The sequence below is a fragment of the Prionailurus viverrinus genome, chromosome B3, assembly GCF_022837055.1.
Source record: "Prionailurus viverrinus isolate Anna chromosome B3, UM_Priviv_1.0, whole genome shotgun sequence".
NCBI classification, from domain to species: Eukaryota; Metazoa; Chordata; class Mammalia; order Carnivora; family Felidae; genus Prionailurus; species Prionailurus viverrinus.
In genome coordinates, this window is record NC_062566.1 from 93,632,928 (window position 1) to 93,656,903 (window position 23,976).

At 34.2% G+C, this 23,976-nt stretch overlaps 1 protein-coding gene across 3 annotated transcripts in view; it reads right to left on the reverse strand.

Moving 5' to 3' along the window:
- SOS2 (SOS Ras/Rho guanine nucleotide exchange factor 2) overlaps window positions 1-23,976 on the reverse strand; it is an 89,528-nt gene that overhangs the window by 5,638 nt on the left and 59,914 nt on the right. For 2 of the 3 annotated variants that reach the window (XM_047862139.1, XM_047862136.1), the window contains 9 exons: window positions 20,458-20,561; window positions 18,417-18,639; window positions 15,120-15,239; window positions 14,789-14,951; window positions 10,963-11,080; window positions 9,800-9,972; window positions 6,583-6,699; window positions 5,051-5,312; window positions 4,479-4,520 (listed from right to left, as the gene is read on the reverse strand). In XM_047862139.1, the coding sequence (XP_047718095.1) occupies window positions 4,479-4,520; window positions 5,051-5,312; window positions 6,583-6,699; window positions 9,800-9,972; window positions 10,963-11,080; window positions 14,789-14,951; window positions 15,120-15,239; window positions 18,417-18,639; window positions 20,458-20,561 (1,322 nt within the window). The remainder of the gene's footprint in view (window positions 1-4,478; window positions 4,521-5,050; window positions 5,313-6,582; window positions 6,700-9,799; window positions 9,973-10,962; window positions 11,081-14,788; window positions 14,952-15,119; window positions 15,240-18,416; window positions 18,640-20,457; window positions 20,562-23,976) is intronic. The other variant, XM_047862137.1, reaches the window with a different exon arrangement.

Consider the following 23,976-nt stretch of genomic DNA (forward strand, 5'->3'; position numbering starts at 1 on the left):
GAGCCTGCCATGAGGCCAACTGGGTAAAGAGCATTCTAAGCAGAGGGAATGGCAAAGGCAGAAGTCCTAATGTGGGGATGCATCTATTGTGTGCATCAGGCAGAGTAGCTGGAGCAGAGTGAGTGATGGGAGAAAACAGTAGGTGGTGAAGTCTGATATATCGAAAGAGGCTAAAATGCATAGGACGTTCTGGGCCCTTTGAAAGAACTTTGGCATTTACTTTGAGATGGAAAGCCACTGGGGGGCTATGAGACAAGTCTAACTTATATTCTAAAAGGACCTGGCTGCTATATTGAAAGCAGACTGTGGGGAAGGTGGGAAGTTAAAATGCTACTACAGTGGTGGCTTGGATCAAGGTGACAGCAGTAGAGATGGTGAGAAACAGTTACATTCTGGATATATTCTGAGGGTAAACAAGACTTATTGATGAATCACATTGGGGGTATGAGAAAGAGAAATAAAAGATAACTCTAATATTTTTGGTCTAAGTAATTAGATACAGTTAAAGCTGGGATAAGGAGCTATGGGAAGAACTACTTTGCAGGGGATGAAAACAAGTTCAGTTTTGGAGAAGTTTGAGATTCTTATTCAATGTCCAAATAGAGATGTCAAAGGTCATCGCTATTTGGACATTGAATAAGAATATATGAGTATAGGAGTCAAAAAGTCAAGTGGTTCCAGGTAGATTAAAAAAAATGGGGAATTATCAATATAGAGATAATATAAGACTGAATGGGCCAAACAAGTGAGTGAGAAGAGGTCCAGGGACTGAATCTTGTAACCTTCCAATCTTTGCTGACTGGAAATATGAAGAGAAACAAGCAAGACAGACTAGTGAGCTGAAGGTAAAATAGAAGAACCAAGAGAGTGGGAGGAACAATGTGATCATGTATGTGACTTCTTCCCAAAATTGGTATTTTGTATTAATGAAGGCAGAAACTTGATCTTTCTGGTTTGCCACTGAATCTGTAGCATCTACCAGGGTAGCTGTTACAAAGTACTCAATTCCCTATTGCATGAGTAAGCCAAAGGGTATGAACATTTTTATGGTTTGACATATTGTTTACAGATTTCTTTCCAAAAGGGTCATACTAATACACCAATTTACAAGGGATAAATAACATATGAGAGTACCTTTTAACATAGGCTTACTCCTACTTTCACGTGAACTGTCTATTCATGTCCACTGTTAATGGAGTCTTGCTGTTTTACTCACTGTATGTGAGCACTTTTCATATGTACAATGTTCTTTCTTTCAGGATTTGTTTTAGGGAGTCAGAATTTCATGCAGCTATTCTTAACATCCTCCATTAAATTTCAAGATGAAATTTTCTTTATCATATAGAAAGCATATTTTATTGCCATCCAAAATAATGTCTAGAACTGCTGGTTCTAAAATGGCATGGTGTTATGGTTTGAATTGTGTCCCCTCAAAATATATGCTGAAGTCCTAACCCTCAGTACCTGTGAATATGACCTTATTTAGAAATGGGGTCTTCACAGCTATGTAATCAAGTTAGGATCAAAGTGGGCCCTAACCAGTATGATTGGTGTCTTTATAAGAAGAGGAGTAGGGACAAAGAAACAAACAGGGAGAAGATGGCCTTGTGACAACAGAGGCAGGGACTGAAGTGATGCACCTATACACCAAAGGATGCCAGGGATAATTAGCAAATACCAGAAGCTAGAAGAGGCAAGGAAAGATTCTCAAAGGTTTCAGAGGGAGCAAGGCCCTGTCAACACCTTGATTTTTGGACTTATATCCTCTAGAACTGTGTTCTTTTAAGTCACTCAGTCTGTGGTACTTTGTTATAGCAGCACTAGAAGAAACAAATATACATAGTAAAAACATTTCCACACAGAACAACAAGGAAAAAAAGAAACATACAAACTTCACTGAAGCCAAGAAACAACTGAATCTTGAAGTTTCAGTACATGAAGGTGGACTACAATGTACATGAAGGAGACAAATGGAGGAAGATGAAACCCAAATGTCTATAGTTAGTGATACTGTCAAACAGCAGTTAATGTGCCCACAGAATTAAAGGAGGGATCAGGACTTAAAGGCACTTGGTATAATGGAAGGCATGGACATGAACACAAAAGACTTGATTAAACCTATGTAAGGAACAATTAAAACTCGATAGGAGATTGGGGATTTTATTTTCTGGTGAATCTAAACATTGGAATAACACAGATTTTATATTAAATGCTGAGACCACCCAGGCAGAAGACTTGAAGATCTTTCTTTGGAAAAACTAAACATTCCTAGAGAAGAGGCCTCACAGATTCTGACATTTGGGGATTTCCTAAGTAAAAATTTCTCATCACTCTATTCACAGTGAAACCTAGAAGTCAACAAGCTTTGCCCATGGATATAGTATTTCCCATCACTTTATCTTGCCTCACTCTAATATATGAAAAGCTAAGGATACCAAACAAGAAAAGAAAACCTCTAATATGAAAGACAAGAGACTACAACTAATAGAAGGAACTCAGAAAGGAAATAATATAAGAAACAAAGCAAAAATTTTTTCCAAAAAACACCAAATCCTACAGGACATAAGACAGTGAATCCACAAAACCAGGACAACAGGGTGACATAAAATTGGCATGATCAGAGGTAACTAGAAAGAATTTCTTGGAAATTCAAAATCATTGTAGATGAAAAAAAAATAGAAGAGTTGGAAGATGAAATGAGGAAATCTTGTGAAAAACACAACAAGAAAACAAAGATATGGACAATAGGAGACAAAATAAAGTTGGAGGCTCAATCTAGGATGTACAATATGGAAAAGGAGCTCGAAAAAGGAAGTCAGAGAATGTGTTTGGGAGGAAATTATTAGCAATGATACAAGGAACATTTTATAGACATCAAAGACATGAATCTCTAAATTTTTTTTTTAATTTTTTTTTTTCAACGTTTATTTATTTTTGGGACAGAGAGAGACAGAGCATGAACGGGGGAGGGGCAGAGAGAGAGGGAGACACAGAATCGGAAACAGGCTCCAGGCTCTGAGCCATCAGCCCAGAGCCCGACGCGGGGCTCGAACTCACGGACCGCGAGATCGTGACCTGGCTGAAGTCGGACGCTTAACAGACTGCGCCACCCAGGCGCCCCATGAATCTCTAAATTTAAAGGGCTTAATAAGTAGACAGTAAAATGAAAGAAAAAAATGACCCATATCAAAGCAGATCATTGTATATGTGTAGAACATTAGAAATAAAAACAGAAGATCCTAGAAGTTTCTTGAATATATTGTGGTAAACACTGCTAACTGTCCCCCAGTGCACCTTTCCTTTTCTTCCTTTCAGTAATAGGATCCTATGTATTTTAGCAAGACAAAAGGCTTCCCAGTTACAGACAACATCTCTTAGCCTCCCTTGTAGCTAGGAATGTCTGTGTAACTAAATTTTGGGAAGAAAGCAGAGTAATGTGAGAGAACAACTTCCAGATCACGTTTTTCTAACAAAACTCCTTGACCTTCACCTTCCTGCTGGCTGGAAAATGAACCAGTTGATCAAAACTCAAAGATGGAAGCCCCACTTTGAGAATCCTGAATTGCCTTGCTAGCTTGTGGAGCAGAGTTGTCTACTTGGGCTGCAACTGTGAGAAACAGATTTCCATTCCATTTAAGGCACTGTATTTTGGGGTCCCTTTGCTACCGCAAGTATACTCTAGTTTAAAAAAAAAAAGGACTGAAACTATAGGGTCACTGACAGAGGATTCCTATTTATTTTGTTCAGTGTTCTCTCTCTCTCACCCTAGAATAGTGCCTGCACATAGGCATTTAAAAACTGTGCATGAGCGGTGCCTGGGTGGCTCACTCAGTTACTGATTTTGGCTCAGGTCATGATCTTATGGTTTGTGAGTCTGAGCCGCACATTGGGCTCTGTGCTGGCAGTGTAGAGCCTGCTTGGGATTTTTTTTCTCTCCCTCCCTCTGGCCCTCCCCCTTCTCCTCCTTCTCAAAATAAACTTAAAAATATAAATAAAAATTAAAACTATGCATGAATAATTTATGAGTGAATGACATTGTACTTCTAAAAAGCAAGCACGAAACCAAGAGGACAATGGGAAAATGCCTTCAAAATTCTGAGGTTTTTTTATTAAAAAAATTTTTTTTTAACATTTTATTTATTTTTGAGAGAGAGAGAGAGAGAGAGCACAAACAGGAGAGAGGCAGAGAGAGAAGGGACAGAGGATCTGAAGCGGGCTCTATGCTGACAGCCCAATGTGAGGCTCGAATTCATGAACTGTGAGATCATGACCTGACCCAAAACTGGACACTTAACTGACTGAGCCACTCAAGTGCCTCCAAAATTCTGAGTTTTAAGCAAATAATTACACTTATTTATAAGAATTTTATTCATTTCTTAGAAAATTTTTAATGTTGCCAAAACCCAAATACCCATATACAAATTTAGTCAACTCGATTATTATCTGTACAGTCACTTCACTAGAATCAACTCACTTACTTGAATGTGGCAAGAGGACCGGAGCAAAGATGCTATTGCTGCCTATTGGAATGAGAAAAGTTAATTTGAAAAGAGAGGTAAAATGTATGGTTTTACTTTAAAAATATGTTTGCATAAAGTAACAAATGTAGTAACAGAGAGAGTACCGAATTTTATCATCCTCTATTGCCATATTTTAAAAGAAATGAACCTGCATAGTTACCTTTGTAGGTTGGATGTTTTTCCTTTCTTAGCATGAGTAGTTCTCTCTCTAGCACAGACTCTTTTTAAACTTCTTTCACAAAACTTATCTCTTGTTTTCTTACTGTCTATTGCTCCCTTTAGAGTAGTAGTGGGGCCCAAAAGGTACTAAATAAGTATTTGTTTAATAAATAAATTGGAAAATAAATGCATAAACAATACACAAATGATACTTTAGTCCCTTGTGTTAATCATTATTTTCACATTTAAATGCCACTTTCCACACTAATATAGTGTGCAAAGGATTCTAAAGTTCCCTGATTAAAATGATGAGAAGAATTATCTGAAACATAAGATTCCTTTTTTAACAAATGGTTTTATCAAATACATACCACAGGAACTGTTGAGATCCACATCTAAAAACACACTAAGGTCTGAAGAAGCAGATACCGGTGGAGTAGATGGCGTATTTGGAGAGGTTGGTGCTGACACAGTTGATTCAAGATCAGTTTCAGCAATCCGACTAAAGCTTATCTTATATGGTTCTCTTTCTAATGGTGTTGGATGACCTCGTAAAGTGCCTGAGGTAGAGCCATGTCGGCCTGTATTAGGCCTTATTCCAGGAGATTTTAAAGAGAAAGTTGATTTCCTAGGCTAGGAAAAGCAAAATAACTACCATTACTAATTTGCATATACCTTATTTTTAAGGCTTAGAACAACCTTATTAATTCTTATCATATAGTTAAGACAGTACAATCAAATCCCAATCTGCAAAACACCCTGTAACATTCTAGTAGAACACTTCAGAATTTGATTGCCTTAATTTTAAGATGGACTTGAATACAAGTAAACTTCTTTTCATACTGCAGAAATAAAAATGTTGAAAATCTGTATGAAAACTTGTTGCTCCCCAAACAATTCTTCAATTCATTGATATCAATTTTACACATATTTACTGTAGGCACAATATGTGCAATATATGTTAGGTGCATCAGGAAAAAAAAAGGTCTTTTTTTTTTCTTCCTAACAGTAAATCGCCAACCTCTATGATGGCACTTTAAAGTCTTTGGCAAAAATGTTATCATTGTCTCCTACCCTCAACTTCCACCCCTCTTTTTAAAACTCTCACAGTGGTAACCTAATAAAAAAACATGTAACTCAGATTCCAGTAACTTCAATTAAAATCTCAACTGTGCCAATATCTAGCTTTGCAGCCTTGAAAAAGTTATTTAACTTCTTTGAGCCTCAGTTTTGAGATTTGTAAAATGAGAATAAGATCTATATTTACAATTGCTGTCAAGAGGAGATAACATGAAACTACCATGCTTACTTCCTGGCCTAAAGTAGGTGTGTTATAAATGATTTTACTTTCTCCCACATTTTGCTTCCAGTTCAACTACTTAGAATTGGTCTTCCACTACTTCTGTTGCCACTATAAACCCAGGAATAACTAGGAACTGTAGCAGCAACTTTTAGCACGAAGTTCGTTCCACTGGCAACAACGGACTATGGTGCTCTAACAACAGGAGTCATGGTTAAGCCAGAAAAACCGGGATACACTTGCTCACTCCTTTTCCCAGGTCTTTTCATTTCCTGTTCCATTCAGTTTACCTATCATTTTAGGTTTTCACTTTCTCACAACTTTCCCCCTTACGCTATGAAGGATTAAAAGCTGACAGATAAATAAGTCCTACTAAGATAAACGATAAACCAGACTTTATCAAAAGGCTAATAACATTTCCCCCCCACAATATATATAACTTTAGAAATAGTATAGTAGTGTAAAAGACTGAAAAATAGTTATTCAAGTAAATTAGAATTTTAACGGTAATGTTACATTAAATATTGAAAACTGTTGTAAAAAAACAATTTTTCCAAAAAAATTTTAAAAACCACAATTTTTCCAGAATTGTAATGAACTTACAAATCGAGGTGGCTGTTTGCAGTTTCGGGGTTCAATTTCTAGTGACTTATTGAACAAATAATCTGTAAACTCCTTTTCAGAAGCACTTCCCATGGGGTTAAGGTTTTCAAAGAATCTCTGGAATTAAACAAATTTCTGTAAGTATGTTTTAGATCTTTTTGGAATATGCATTCCACCAGTTTAAAACAAAAAAAAATTATCAACATACTAAGGGATCATGTCTTAGAGTTCACAAGATTGTTTCAATCTCCCTCCTTTCAAATAAAATTGTATAATTTCTATGGGAGCTGTATATTCTAGTCTTCATTTTCTATAAAGATGAACAGATTTTCATTTATTACCATCTTAATGGCTCAGTATCCCTCAGTTAACATTACTTCTATTCAGTATAACAACAAGATGATTATCACCAATAAGCTATCAAAAGTGTTTAGGGGGCTCCTGGGTGGCTCAGTCAGTTGAATGTCTGACTCTTGATTCCAGCCAGGTCATGATCCCAGGGTTGTGGGATGGAGCCCTGAACCACAAGGGTCTCTGCACTGAGCGTGAAGCCTGCTTGGGATTCTCTCTCTCTTTCTCTGTTTCTCCCACTCTGTGCCTCTCCCCCGCTCACACTCATTTTCTCTCTCCAAAATAAAAGTATGTAGGGGCACCTGGGCCGCTCAGTCAGGTAAGCATTTGACTTCAGCTCAGGTCATGATTTCATGGCTCGTGAGTTGGAGCCCTGCGTCGGGCTCTGTGCTGACAGCACAGAGCCTGGAGTTTGCTTCAGATTCTGTCTCCCTCTCTCTGCCCCTCTCCAACTTGCACTCTCTCTCTCTCTCTCTGATATAAACATTAAAATTTTTTTTTAAATGATAAAATAAAATAAAAGTATTTAGAACAGAATTATAGTTAAAATTCAAAATAAAACTTTTTTTAAAGAAAGATTTTAAGTAATCTCTACACCCAATATGGGGCTCAAACTCACACCTCCAAGAATAAGAGTTGCATGTTGAGCCAGCCAAGTGCCCACAATGAAACTTTTGATAATTGGGGAGAAAAAAAAAAGATAAGTTGGATTAAGTTCTATTCAAATTCAAAAGTAATTTCAAGAATAACTATAAACTTATCTGTGCTAACCTCTAGTAAAATAACTTTTCTTGTCTTTAAGGAAAAATATTTTCTAAGCTTAAATTTAAGTTTTTAGGTAGGAAATTTAGATGATTTAGCAAAGGGCAAAAAGGAATATAAATAGCAATCTCACTAACCAGAGATCTGTTAATATTTTACTAATAGAATATAGTTCCAATGTTTTTACTGTGTGAATATATGCATGTATACATATATTAGTTTTGGGGGTTATTTTGCAAAATTGGGACCACACCACAGTTATTGGTGGCTTATTTATAAAACACAAATTTTAGCTCTGGTGTATTTAATCATATGGATGTTCCAAAATATATTTCACTTATCCCCACATAGGCAGTTATCCACAACAGTGCTGTCTAATTCTTTGTTATTACAATAATTAGTATTATTATTAACTTCTTGTGCATAGTTTTCTGTACATTTCTGATGATTTCCTCAGAAAAATTCCTTAGAAGCAAATCATTAGATTTAACTTTATTTAATTTTGAAGTGGTTTAGAAGCATATGTAAAAATAAGTATTGTTTTTCACTTTAAGGGTAGGCAAAATGAGCTTTAGAATTTCTGATATAAAATTCTCCATTTTTCAGGCTTTCTGCCAATGTCAAGAAAATTATATTATTCTAACAATATTGAATCAACTTGTTCTTATATTCAGGTTAGCCAAATTAAATCATATGAACCAACAGTAATTTAAAGACTTTAATAAAGTTATAATAGGAATATTCTTGATTTTCTCACCCTTTGCTCTATTTTTAAACACCACTTAACTATGGCTTGAAAAGTGAATAGCTACTTTGTCTATGTTTAAATTTACTTTGACTTAATCATAAAGAAAGCATTCTTTGCTCCCACATCCCCAAGAAGAATGCTATAAATGATGGTAGGAAGTCTAGACCAGATCACAAAAAACTATTAGGAGTTACTGAGATATGAATGTTAAAAGTTCTATTTGAACTATACCCAACTACAATTTAACATTATTTCTCTGGGAAAATGTATTATAAACTCTAATCTGGGCTTCAAGAACATATTTCTTTAGACCTATGAAGTTGCACATCACAGAGGGCTGGCCTAATGTTGAGGGAAGAGAATGAAATATGGGACCACCAGCATCATTTTCTTTAAAGCAGGTATCTGTCTATGTTTTCATAATGGCGTACCCTAGGTCATTCTTTCTTAGGACTAGGGTATTTTGTTTTGAACTCAGAACAAAGAATAGTTACCATCTTATAATTTAGGAGGGTGGGAGTCATGGTGGCCATTTTCACTTAATATGCCTAACCTGCAGATTAAGTCTGAAAGTTTAACACAATTTTTAATGTGGCAGGTGAACTTATTCCAATAGCTATTATTTGTTCTGAATTTCAAGTAAGTGTAACACAATAAAATTCATTTAACATAAACATAGTATCATAATTTACTATGATTTAGACGCTATCCCACATCTTATAGTACTACAGAATCAATGTTATGAACCACTGCTCAAAATAGAATATCAATTGATAGAATGTTAAAAAAAATAATTTTTTGCTATGCATACATACAACCAACCTCTTCCCCTATTTTAAACCCAGCGTTCTTATGAAGAAATTAATTACTTAATGTTACATTGGCACATGTAAAATATCTAAAATGGCTATCAATCAATGATAGCACTAGTAGCGGACTTTCTTTTTACTACATGGACATCAGAGTTACATTCCATTTCATCATTCATTTTTTGAACATATTATTTGAAACAATTGCACAAAGAAGCAATACTCTGAGAAACTATCTAATATATGTATTTTTAAGATTTTATTTTTAAGTAATTTCTACACCCAACTATGGGGCTCGAACTTACAACCCTGAGATCAAAAGCCACATGCTCTACCAACTGAGCCAGCCAGGCCTCCAGTACCTAATAATAATTACTGCATATTGTTAGCACAGAACATCTAATATTTACTTCTATCTATTAATTATTAACTTACTATATTATTTTTATAGTAAAATAGGTGGCATAACGTGTGGTTATGATATTTCTTACAGATTGCAGAGGATTTATTATGTTCTCTTTTAAGGATAAGCAAAGAAAATATTTACCCTCATTTCTGGTTCTATCCGTAAACAGTAAGGTTGATTCTGATACTGCTGAATTTCTCCAGTAATTTCAGCTACTTTCCTCCTCTTACTGAAATTGATTAAATCTTTCCCTTTCTTTTTTAAAAAATCATTATTCCCTTCTTCAGTTTTCAGAATATTTGTTAAATATATTCCTAGTAAAAAAAAGTATTCGAAGTTATAAAATTTGTTACTTAATCAACCATTTGAAAAAACAACTGTTCTAATAAAGTTGAAAGACATCCTATAATCCAGCAATTCTACCCCTAAAATGTTAAGTCTCTGATAGGCGTATTAATCAATTTTACATTAGGAACTTTTTTAACATGGGAAGAATTAAAAATAAAAAGAAAATTAGGGTTTAGAAAAGGCTTAATTTCTTTCTTAGACTAATAGCCTAAAATAAAAGGATTCACTCACAAAGTCTAAATTATAAGTGTTATATATGTTCTAACCATTTTAATATTTGATTATAAATATTTAATGCCAATGATCTTAAATAATGATCAATAAATAAATTTTAAGCCAATTCTGGTGATAAGACTACAGATTTATAAACTAATCCTCTGTTTTCCCAAAGCCCATAATTTAGATAGAAAAAGAATTATTCCTCACTCTGGGATAGTAAGAAAGTTTTTAGCTCCTTTTTCATACATAATTATGGGTTCATTTAAATCAGTAGCTCTCAATGGGGGGGACAATTTTGTCCTATAGGGGATATTTGGGATTGGCTAGAGATGTTTTTGGTTAACATAACTGGTTGTGTATGTGTGTGTATACACAGGCATACATGTTTGTTCAAAATTCCTATGTTGAAATCCTAATGCCCAATGTGATAGTATTAGGAGATGGGGTCTTCAGGAAGTGCTTAAATCATGAAGATGGAGCCCTAGTGAATGGGATTAGTGCTTCTATAGAAAGACTCTACAGAGCTCCTTACAACAACTCTATGAGATAATTTTTATAACCTTATGTTAAAGACAGGGAAGTAGAGACTTTAAGTTTTATTTATCAATATGAACAGCTACTATCTGAGATATGCTCAGATATAAAAATTGGGACAATCTGCCTTTAAAGGCTGGTATCTCTTGGCTACAGAAAACTGTACCTAAAATGTAAACATAAATCTATATTTAGTAACTTACCAAAAAAAGGCACACAAGGTGGATTGATTGACTTAAGTTTTACTAGGTATTTTTTAAAGTGATCTTGACTTAATTCCACAGCTTCATCCAAAATTCTCCTTTTTCTTTCCTGCAATGCCTTTAAAATATATGAAGTGAATATAATTTGTTTTTTACAATTCAATCATATTTTATGAACACAGAGTTTGGAATTTTATAAAATTCTGCAAATATCTGAAAAATAACTTTTTAAATTAAGGATGTGTAGTATTTCTTTCCGTACTTGCCTGAAATGATTTATCTATAAATATAAAACTTTTCAGTTTTTTTGATGTAAATTAGATGATTAAGCAATAAAAAATTCTTCCCAAGACCTTATTAGTTATATTTCTGATTAGCCAGAGTTTCAAGTTATAGCTATAGGAGAGAAATATAGTCCCAAAGCATTCAAATATTTTTGTACTTTCTACTGAAAGGTCTTTTGGGGTTAAGGGTAAGATTTTGCTAAGGAGGAGAAGGGTGTGGGAGGGAGAGAAGAATTGAATGAAAATTTAGTAAAGCAAGTAAGCAGAGTCATTTCTTTTATATTTCATTATTACATTTGTTACAAATTAATTACTTTATTTTTAACCTTGTAAGTACACACACACACACACACACACACACACACACACAGAGCAAACTTTATACTTGACAGAAACTATTCAATGCATTTCCTTTAACTTAAGGAAAAAGCAAAGGTGACTGCATTGTTAACTTTTATTCAGTACTATACAGAAGTCCTAACTAGCGTGAACAAAAAAATAAAGTTCTAGAAAATTAAAAGAAAAATTGTCAGTATTCACAGAGGAAATAACTGTCTGTGAAGAAATAAATCTACATATAGAGAATCAGAGAATTTAGCAAAGTTTCTGGATATAAAACTAATAGGCAAAAATCAATTGCATTTTTAGATATCATCAATAAAGAAAACAAGATATTAAAAAATATTCTAATATAAATCTAACAAAAAGGTATGAGATCTTCATGAAGAGAACCATAAAACTTTATTAAATGAATAAATAAATGGAGAGATACACATGATCATGGTTTGGAAAACTCACTGTAAAATTGTCAGTTCTTCATCAATTGAACCAACTGCAATTTATATAACCAATGCAACTCCCATCAAACTGTCAATAAATGTATGGAAGCAACTGGCTAGCCAGCCATATGGAACAAAACATGAAATTTAACTTCAACCTCACTCCATACTGAAAACTTATTTCCAGCTATGGCGTACCTGGGTGGCTCAGTCAGTTAGGCGTCCAACTTTGGCTCAGGTCATGATCTCGCTGCTGGTGGGTTTGAGCCCCACAAGGGGCTCTATGTTGACAGCTCAGAGCCTGGAGCTTGCTTCTATGTCTTCCTCTATCTCTTCCCCTCCCCCACTCAGGCTCTCTCTCTCTCTCTCTCTCTCCCCCTCCCCAAAATAAATAAACATTTTAAAAAATGTAAGAAGAACTTATCTTCAGCTGGATTAAGGACTTAATGTGAAAGACAAAACATTAACATCTTAGAGGAAGATCAATTAAACAGACACCCAAAAGCACAAATTATAAAAGACAAAATAAATAAATTTGACTACATTAAGAACTTTTGTTCATCAAAAGACATTTAAAAAAAGGTGAAAAGGGAAGATCTGACAAGAGATATTATCACACACTAACTGACAAAAGACTAAGTTCCAGTATATAAGAGAACTCATACAGATTCAAAAGAAAAACTCAACAATTAAAAAGTCAAAAAATTTCCATAAGAAGAAATACGAAGAACCAATAAATGTTTAAAAAGAGGTTCAAACTCATTAGAAATCAGGGGCTTATCAACCAAAACCACAAGACTAGAAAATGAAAAGGACTGACAATGTCAGTACTGGTGAGAATGTAAAACAACCAGAACTCACACATTTCTGGTGGGAGTATAAACTGGTACAATTACTTGGGAAAACAATTTGGCATTTTCTAGTATAGCTAATGATACCCATATCCTATCATCTAGTAGTTCTAGGTAAATAACAGAGAAATTTGTGCATGCATGCACTAGGATTTATTTAGAGAATGTTCATGGCACTATAACTGATAATAGCCTCACACTGGAAACATGCAAATGGCCATTAACTAATGAATAAATAAATAAAGTTTGGTAAATTTATTCTTATAATATGATACAGCTATGAAAAAGAATGAACTATAGCAGCAAGAAACAACCTGGATGAATTTTTTTTTTAAGTTTATTTATTTGGAAAGAGAGAAAAAGAGAGCGTGAGCAGGGTAGGGGCAGAGAGAGAGGGAGAGAAAGAATCCCAAGCAGGTTTCACGCTATCAACACAGAGCCTGATTCGGGGCTCTATCTCACGAACAGTGAGATCTTGACCTGAGCCAAGATCAAGAGTTGGATGCATAAATGACTGTGCCACTCAGGTGCCCCAACCTGGATGAATTTTAGGAAGATAATGTTGCATAAGAAAAGCATTTGAAAAACTATATTCATATATAATTAAGAAACATGCAAAATGAAATAGTACATTGTTTAGAGATACAAATAATAAAACTATAGGAAAATAATAAGCAACAAAATTCAGAATGGTAATTGGCTCTGAACTGATGAAAAAGGAGATGGAATTGGGAGTTCTTAAATTGGATACCAGTATACAGGTGTTGTTTGTATTTTTATTCTTTCGGCTTTAGACATATTTTATAAATATTGTTCTATACCTAATATTAAGAGACTAAAACTTAAACCTCTCAAAATAAATACATTACACTTTAGAGTTTTTCAAAGTCAGAATTAAAATTATTAATCTATTAAATAGATTAATATTTGGTAATAATCAACTGTTAATATCCTTCATATATGAAAAATTCATACAAATAAATAAAATGCAAACACCCAAATAGAAAAATACATACATGAAAGCAGTTTGCCTTCCACTCCCCTCTAATCATAACCAACCGAAAGAATCAATGTTAAGAAAAGAGTATGTATCTTTCCATACTCTTCTCAATGCTCATGCAATTCCATTAACATGTTTAGGGTTTGCTGTTTTGTTACATAAAAATGAAATCGTATTATACTCATTGTTCTAAAGTTTTTCCCCTATAATATTACAAATATTATTTTAATACAATACATAGATCCTACTCACTTTTTTTCTATAGCTGAATAGTATTCTACACTGTTGGTGTAGAACAATGTATTCAAGCCATTCTATTTATGGACATACAGGTTGTTTCTACTACTAGTAGTACTACTACTACTAGTGGTTTTCTGCTACTACAATTAACGCTGCAGAAACTACATCTTTGTACATTAACCATACAGTCTGGCACTTTTATTTCTGGATCCAAGAGTATGTGTTTTTTAACATATACTTTCTGTATCTTCTGAATTTTCTATAACAAACACTAAACATGTACTCTTATATATAATTAAAAAACCTAATTTTAAGTTTTAGAAAGACTTCTCTCCATGTTCCTCTTTCTTTGACTGTATACATTAAACTAAAGGTAATTGAAGTAATTTGTATACTTATATTTAAAATGCTTGTCATTTATTTGAAACAATCAATGTGTCACTGGAAAAATCCATTTGGAACTTCATTACATTTAAGTAGCATATTAAACAGAGTCTCAAGTCTCACATTCCTTGAAGAATCCTAGGCTTACCAGTGTATACTGATATATTTAAGGGAATAAGATGATTTATAAGGGATTCATTCAAAACTACTGGTGGTAGAACCAGTGTCTTTTACATCAATTGTATCTCCCCCCCCAAAAAAGATAAAATATTTAAGCCTAAAACTTACCTCAAAAGTATGGTCTAGTCTGTACACTGACACTGAATTTACTGCACTGACTATCTCCAATACACCATTGAAATTATTCAAATCTTGAAAAACTTGCAGAATTTCTATAATTCTACTTAGTACTGCCACCCGTTCCTCAAAATTTTCTGCTTCCACAATGCACCTAACCAAAAAAATAAAAATAAAAAAAATCATGGCTTAAAATGCAATTATGCAATTTCCTCACCTCATGTAGAAAAGAAGAAATGTATTTTTAGCCAGAATTTAAGCTTATAGATGACTTCTATTATGATTATTAAGAAGTAATAAGACAGAATAAGTAAACACTCACTTTTCAAACCAGAGGGTGAGATTTGTGGTATGGCGAATCATTTTTAATAAATTTGGAGAATTTATTTCTTTATCTTCTTTGGTCCACACACTCCCTACAAGTTCAGAAGGCTGGACTTTCCTGTGGAACCAAAAATCATTCCAACTTAACTTACAAATGATTAGTATCAAAATTATTTAAAGATCTCCTAAAACTTAGTAAGGAAAAGACAACCCAAAAGATAGATGGACAAACATATAAACAGGTTTAAATCACAGAGGACTGGACCCAAATAGTCACATAAACATGAAAAAATATTTTATCTCTTATTCAGGGAGAAGAACAGTAAACCACAACAAAATGCCATTTCACTCCTGTCAGACTAACAAAAGTCTAATGATACCAAATGGGTAAAGATGTGAAAAAAACAGCACCTTTCCAACACTAATGTGCAAGTGAAAACTATAACAATCACCTTGTAAATAAATTTAGCAATTTCTCAAAATACTGAAGATATACATATTCAATTACCCCACAATTCTATCTAGGTATATATTCTAGATACACCAGGTTATAAGAAAACATGAGTAAGAATATTCAGTGAAGCAGTCATTATTTCCAAGAGTGAAAAATCACAAACAACCTACAGGTTCATCATCAAGAGACTAGATAAATTATGGAGCATTCATATAATGGAATATCACACAGTAATTAGAATAAGCAAACTAGAGCTATATTCATCAACGTGAATACCAGAAACAATTTAAGTGCAAAATATGTTGCAGAATGATACATAAGTATAAACTATGTTAAATCTGCAAAACAATATTATATACTGTTGATCAATGTGTGTATGTATATAAGTTATAAAGACATACATAAGAACAATAAACACCAAATAAAGGATAGTGGTTATTGGGAGAAAGAAGAGGAATGGAATTGAGAGGAATTAGTGTAAGGATTTCATTTTTGTAATGCTTTTGTTGTTCATGAGCCCTCCTTATGTAATTTTCTACATTTTTTTAAATACCTGAATTACTTCATTAAAAAACCAGACATAAAAGCAGATTAAATCATTGTATACAGTCAGTCAGGATTACATATTTAAAAAATTGACCAGTGGCAAACCCATCAATGTCCTACAGACGTGGCTATTAATTAATTAAAAAGAGGTTTTTAATCAGTAGATTCAAGTATACATGGATACTTGCTAACAGTTTTTAAAATAAGTTTTCTTATGTGGTTCTATTATTTCACCAGAAATTCAGTTTACAGTGTCAACATTTTACATGTAATCCATAATATGTGTAATCCATAATACACATATCACTTAACAAACCTATTTTCTGTGTTCTGAAGGCAGGTCCAGAGCTAAGTGTTTTTGTTTTGTTTCTGATGTCCACTCATGTAACAGTTACTATATGAGGAAAAACTTGATACAGTACTATTTGCTTTTTAATCTCATGTAACAAGTCCCTCATTCCTACCTTTACAAAAGCAAAAAACAACCTGAACTCCAAATTACTTAAAATACAACACAACACTCTGAATCAGATGTTGACAACTTCTGATGTGTGTGCTAAATTCTGAATGGCACGGCCAGGGCGAACCAGAAGCCCAATTCTAAAGAAGGAAAAGATTTTATCTCTGCTGCCTTCCTACATTCTCCATTAGCACTAAATTTTGCATATTCTTGCTTTTCCCTTTAAAAAAAAGTGGCTGCCAATCAGGATAACTTCTTAAAGGTATTTGTATTTTGGAAGGGATTCCTAAATGCAGAAAAGTTTTTGATGGAATGATAGTGGTGGGAGGTCATTTTTTGACAGAGTTGGGGGAGGAGGCAGTTACCTGCAAGGCCTGTACTCTTCATAGGAGCCTGGGTTGTAAATGAAAGAAGAAAGCTTAAATTAGGAAGAAGACAGAATAGGGCTAATGTAATGGGAAAGGGACAGTGGTTTAAAAAAAGATGGTAGAGGAAGAAGCTGATAAACGTAAGCTGAAAGGAGAGAAGACTATAGTTAGAAGCTGCTTGAATTAGTAATTTTGAAATAAGAATGATTTGGAGTGATAACAAGATATGGAATATGACCACGACAGGTGTTTTGATTTGGAGTGGAGAATGACATTGGAAGTGATGAAACCATGAAACTGTAAAGGTTAGGTTGTGAATGGGTGATCTGCATGGATACAGGGTAATGGCAGGAAGTGTTTTACAAGTAAAGACAGATGATGGGATACGGATCAAAGTAAACAGCCAAGCACATTTCTAATGAATTTCACAAATGAAAGAAAGTGGTTCAGAAGTTTTAAGCATGGGTCATCATCACACCTAATAACTTTTCTTTAAAGTTAATATGAATTTTTAACTTAAATAGAGGGGCAGAGGGAGGACAGAGGATCTGAAGTGGGCTCTGTGTTGACAGCAGAGCCCAACATGGGGCTTGAACTCACAAGCTGTGCGTGAGACCATAACCTGAGCTGAAGTCAGATGTTTAACCAACTGAACCACCCAGACGCCCCTAAAGTTAATACTGACTTCAAACAGCTGAAGTACTTAAGACTCCTTTCAAAAAATAATGGAATCTTTATTCTTCTAAAAATTTTGTTATTCAATTGCCTAGCAAACCTAACTCAAACTCCAAATTTAAATTTTGATTATGTAGAACCTGAAAAAAGAAAATAAAGCTTGTCTCACTCAATATTCTATTTACTCAGCTGCCTTTAAGAGTACCGATCCATACTGACTGATTTAGCTGAACCAACTCCAACTAAAGCAATCTGAGAAAGTATTAGGAGCAGAAGCTGGGTGACTGCCTTGAAAGTGTTGCTATTCTGCTGCATAGTTTCTCTCCACCACTACTCTAGTGAAGGATTTCTAGGCCCTACTTAGGCCTAAACAGCAATAAGACTTTTACCTATAGAAAAAAATTGTAGTTAAAAACTGCTGTGAGCTTTCCTCCAAGCCCACAAGAAGACATGAGGGATTTTTTAAAAAAAATTTCTTTTAATCTTTATTTATTTTTGAGAGAGAGACAGAGTGTGAGCAGGGGAGGGGCAGAGAGAGAGGGAGACACAGAATCCGAAGCAGGCTTCAGGCCCTGAGCCATCAGCACAGAGCCTGACGCGGGGCTCGAACCCATGAACCGTGAGATCATGACCTAAGCCGAAGTCGGATGCTCAACCGACTGAGCCACCCAGGCACCCCGACATGAGGCATTTTTAAGCATTCATAAGTAATTTGCAAAATGTTCTGAAAATAGACAGAGGTATGTTTAAGATTCTTGAAAACAGAGCAGCAAATGAACATTAATTGTTTACCTGTAGAGATCAGATTCCAAAAGTGTCAGCTGACGTGCAATTTCTATTGGATGAAGTGTCATAAGATCAAATGTTTCAAACTGTCCTGGTCTGCTAATATGCCATTCAATTGGTGGAGGTGGACTCTCAAAGGTAATATTATGGCTTATTCCATTTGCCTGAGCTTGTTTCTTCCTCTTGATGATCTTAGCAATTGACTCTACCCACTTCTTCATAGCTTTCCCTATGTTTGTGTTGCAGAGTACAAATAAAAAAATACCTTTTACTTGACAGACTGCAAATCTTCATATAATCTCTGATCTTCACCCAGCTTCAATAATTATCAACTCATGGCCAATTTTGGTTTCATCTAACCCCACTCATGCCCTCCCTCCACCCCCCATGTTATTGTGAAACAAGTATATCATATTATTTCATTTGTATTTAAGTATGTATCTAAAAAATTAAACACTTTTTTTAAATGACCACAATACCATTATCATATATAAAAATGACAACAACTTAATATCATCAAATATCTAATTAGTGCTCAGATTTCCGTGATTATCTCATAAATGCTTTCTAATAGTTGGTTTCTTCGAAATAGGGTTTGAACATGAACTATAAATTGCACTGAGTCAGTGTCTCAAATCTCTTTTCATCAATTTACAGTCTCTCCTTTTCTCTCTCATTTTTGCTTGCAATTCACTTGTTAAAATGGAATCATCTGCCTTGTGGTATTTCCCAAGTCTGAATTTTTCCAATTGTTTTTGTGGTATCTCTGTTCCCTGTTTTTTCTGTAAATCACACGCACAGAGATGTGATACGATATAGGATCAATTTTTTGACATGAATACTTGCACAAATAGTTCCAACAGCCAGCATATAATGTCCAGTTACTTCTCTTGTTACAATATTATTAGGGAGTTGAAAAATAGTAATATTCTAATTCTATCATTCCTTCTCCATTTATTAGTTAAAATATTTTTATAAAAAGAAACTTTCCCTCATCACTATTTGGTTATGCTGTGGTATAACTTACTTCAGAAAGGCCTTATGACATCAACTTTAGATATTAACATAACCCTTTACTTGCTTTATTCTAATACATATATGTATTTTATTTTTTTATTTTAGAGAGAGAGAAAGAGTGAGTGTGAGTGGGGGAGAGGGACAGAGGGAGAAAGAGACAATCTTAAGCAGGTTGCACACTTAATGCAGAGCCCAACATTGGACTGGATCCCACGACCCTGGGATCATGACCCGAGCCAAACTCAAAAGTCAGATGCTCAATCCACTGAGCCACCCAGGTGCCCCTACATATATTATTTTAGAAGTTTCTTAGATCATATATAATTTAGTGTCCTCATTAAGAAAATAATATAAAAAAATTAATTTACTACCAAAAACAAGTATCAAGGCACACATGATGATAATGTATCTTAAACATCTCAAAGCTGAAACAAAGGAATCACAGTCTCTATTTTAAATAAAATCCCCCTTAAGTAAAAACAAGTAGGAGAGAAGTTAGGTTTAAACTATTCTTAATTAATGCCTTATACTGTTAGATAAATGATCTTGATTCAATAATATACATTTGCTTAAATGTTCATGGTGCAGAATTTAATTTCATGGGCTGTGCTCTGAAACTTCAGATAGGAAAGTCCTATCTTTCAGGTGCTAAAAATATACAAAGACTTTTCCAGAAGTAAATATCATTTTGAAAAGCTGTTAACCATTCAAAACTAAAGAATAAGATTAAGGAGAACACGAAAATAGATAAAATTAGTTGAAAGAATGGAAACCTTGAGATAAAATTTTAAATGTTTATTAAAGAAGATTTATAACTTCTTTTAAAGAAAGATTCTCCTAAAAAACTTGAAAAGGTAAGGTTCTCAGACTTCCAGTGGCTCTAACATGTGAGTTCCTTAGAATCTATAAACCATACCAAATGTTATTTCAACTGTTAAAATACATAAAATAGTTCAGCTTATTTAAAAGTCAAATTTAAAAATCAACTCATGTGCAACATAAGATTCAATCAAACCTTTAAATAATATACCTCTTACACTTGAAATGAAGGATTCTAGTCTCTCAAGCAACTCCAAATCTCTTTCAAAGTCATAAAAATGATGTTCAACCCAGTGCCGAAACACATTTAAGATCCTAAAAAAAAATGGAAAGAAACACATTTTAGCAAAACCTAAGCTTCTTCTACTTCTCTAATATCATAGTGACAACTTTATATACAAGGGCCAATATAACACTCAGAGTCTCTATTTTGTATTTAGTTAAAACCTTAAGTACTTCAATGATGTGAAAACCGGTCTCAAGACTAATTTATTGTTTTAAAATTATACTTTAAAAATATTTATAAGCATAAAAATTGTAGTTTCCATATTTAACTACCCCTTTATGCTTAGGAAAAGTAACTTTTCTTTATAGATATGTAGAAAATTCATCTTCTGTACAGTACAAACACTATTTTAAATTCTTAAATTGAAAAGGATTTTTTTAAAGATCTAAATTGATATATTTTTCACATAAAATGGCAAATCAAATAAGATTAGTGTATTTGTTTCCAAACTCAAGTGCTATCATCAGACTTCTGTTATCTACAGTTATGCCCACATTTCCTTATTTTATATCAAGATAAAAATATTTCTGACAGAGCTGTTTTGTTTTGTAGTATCTCAAAAATGACTCTTACAACCTTGCAAACAGAGATTTAATCTATCTGTATAAATATAACATTATATATAACAAATATAACACTACATAATGATAGTGTAAATTAATTACTTTAGAATTTTTTCTTCATTATTTTAAAAAATGACCATTTGTAGGTTAGCTTCTCTCCCCCCCCAACCCCACCTGACTTTAGTTTTTCTCCCAGGCTAAGAAAAAACTTTAAATTCCCAATCTTGGGGCGCCTGGGTGGCGCAGTCGGTTAAGCGTCCGACTTCAGCCAGGTCACGATCTCGCGGTCCGTGAGTTCGAGCCCCGCGTCGAGCTCTGGGCTGATGGCTCAGAGCCTGGAGCCTCTTTCCGATTCTGTGTCTCCCTCTCTCTCTGCCCCTCCCCTGTTCATGCTCTGTCTCTCTCTGTCCCAAAAATAAATAAACGTTGAAAAAAAAAATTTTTAATTCCCAATCTCTGTCATGTTATCTATAATAAAACAATCTTAAGTTACTGTGTGCCTGGTAGACTCGGTGGCTTAGAAAACATTTCAAAGAAACAAAACTGTTAACTTCTAGTTCACACTTAGGTCAATCTGTTACCCATTTCTGTCCTTCATAATTTCTACAGCAGCTAATGTAATTTTAAAATTAGTATCATGTACAGGAAAAAAAATCTCATAATTAGACTTCATCAAAATTAAAAACTTCCATTGACCAAAAGACATTATTAAGAAAATGTAAACAGATGGGGCACCTGGGTGGTTCACTCAGTTAAGCATCTGACTTCCAATTGGGTCATGATCTCACAGCTCGTGAGTTCGAGCCCTGCATCAGGCTCTGTGCTGAAAGCTTAGAGCCTGGAGCCTGCTTCAGATTCTGTATCTCCCTCTCTGTCTGCCCCTCCCCCACTAGTGCTCTGTCTTTCAAATATAAATAAATGTAAAAAAAATTTTTTAAAAAGAAAAATGCAAATTAAAACTACAAAGACATACCACTATACCCCACCAGTTCAGCTAAAATATAAAGACTGACATAACTAAATGTTGGTGAGGATATGGAGCAACTGGAACTCTCATACATTGGTGGTAAGAGTGTAATAAAGAACAATCACTTTGGGGAAAGATTCGACAGTTTCTTTTAAAACCAAAAATATAAATACTCTACAAAGCTAGCCACTCCACTCTGAGTTATTTACCCAAGACATATGAAAAAATATATTCACAAAAGATTTATAAAATAAAGTTCATAGCAGCTTTATTCATAGTAATAAAAAACTGAAAAGAACCCAGGTGTCCTTCAGTGGGAAAAAAAATTGTGGTATATTCATATTGCTACCTTAGCAATAAAACAGAAGAAACTACTGACACAAGCAAAAACATGCTCAGAAGCATGATGAGTGAAAAATGTCAGACACAAAAGAGTACATAAGAATCCGTTTATATGAAATTCTAAAACAGATAAAACCAATCTATGGAGGAAGATGAATACTGCTTTGGGCAATGAGGACAAAAATTGATTAGAATAGGCATGAGGAAACTTTCTGAGGTGATGGGAACATTTATATCTTGAAAGGAGTTTGGATTATAGAAATGTATGTATTTGTTAAAATTCAACCAAAGTACATTTAAGATGTGATTGTTTTGGGGCTACTGGGGGGCAACTGGTTGAGCAACCAACTCGATTTTGACTCAGGTCAGCATCTTAGTTTATGAAATCAAGCCCCACATCAGGCTCTGTGCTGACAGCTCAGAGCCTGCTTGGGATTCTCTCTCCTCTTCTCTCCTACCCCTCTTCCACTCATGTGTGTGCATGTGTATGTACATGTACTCACTCTTTAAATAAACTTAAAAAAAAGATGCAAAAGTACACTAAACAAATAATGCACTTTTAATGATATACAAATTGAAGTATTTAAGAAGTGTACTTTGAAATACATCCCCTAAATTTGACGATTAATGGACCAAAAGAATAATAAATGAATATATGTGTGATAAAATAAATATAGCAAAATTAACAGTATATCTAGGTGGTGGATGTATGAACTCTCACTGTAAAATTCTCTCAAACTTCATTTATGTTAAAAATTTTGCAATACAACAATAGAAAATGTTACAATCATTATAAAAATTACCATCATTGCTAAAAATTCTTTAATGTTTGTAGGACTATTTTAACAACCTGGCTTGTATTTCAAGGCCATCTTGAATTCCACCCCATTCATTCCATATAGTTAATACCACCTACTACTTCTTGCAATACATTGTCTTCATTTCTGTTGAGTTAGTTTCCGTACTTATTTCGTTTGCACACCATTCTCACTTTTGTCTTCTTGCCTTTGTTCATACTATTTCCCAGGACCTTGAATACCTATGGTCATTTTCTGCCTACCTAAATCCTATACACCCTTTAGGGGCACTCAGATTTACCTCTTCCAAGATGGCTTCCCCTAGCTAATCTTAGCTATTGCTCAAATTATATAGGGATATATTTTTTAAAGCCACTTAAACATTTAAAATAGAATACATAACTATTATTACCGAACACAGAGCTCAAATTCACAACCCCAAAATCAAGAGTTGCATGCTCTGACTGAGCCAGCCAGGTACCCCTTAAATTTTTTAAAGTTTTGGCTGAGAGTCATGTAGCTGGGAACTCTATCATTTCTCTGAAACTACATTCATTTGTGACAATTATCCTGGAAAATAAATCATATACTCAGTTCCAAAGTTGTAATTTATTAGTTAGCAATAATCAAGGAATCTTAATATTTACAAAGAAAAAAATATTTAGATCATGTACAGTTAGGGACTGTAAAGAGAGCTAGTCAAAGGAGCTTCCAATTTCCAATCTCAGTGGTATAAAAAACGAACACGGGCTTAAGAAGTCAGAATGGAGTCTGA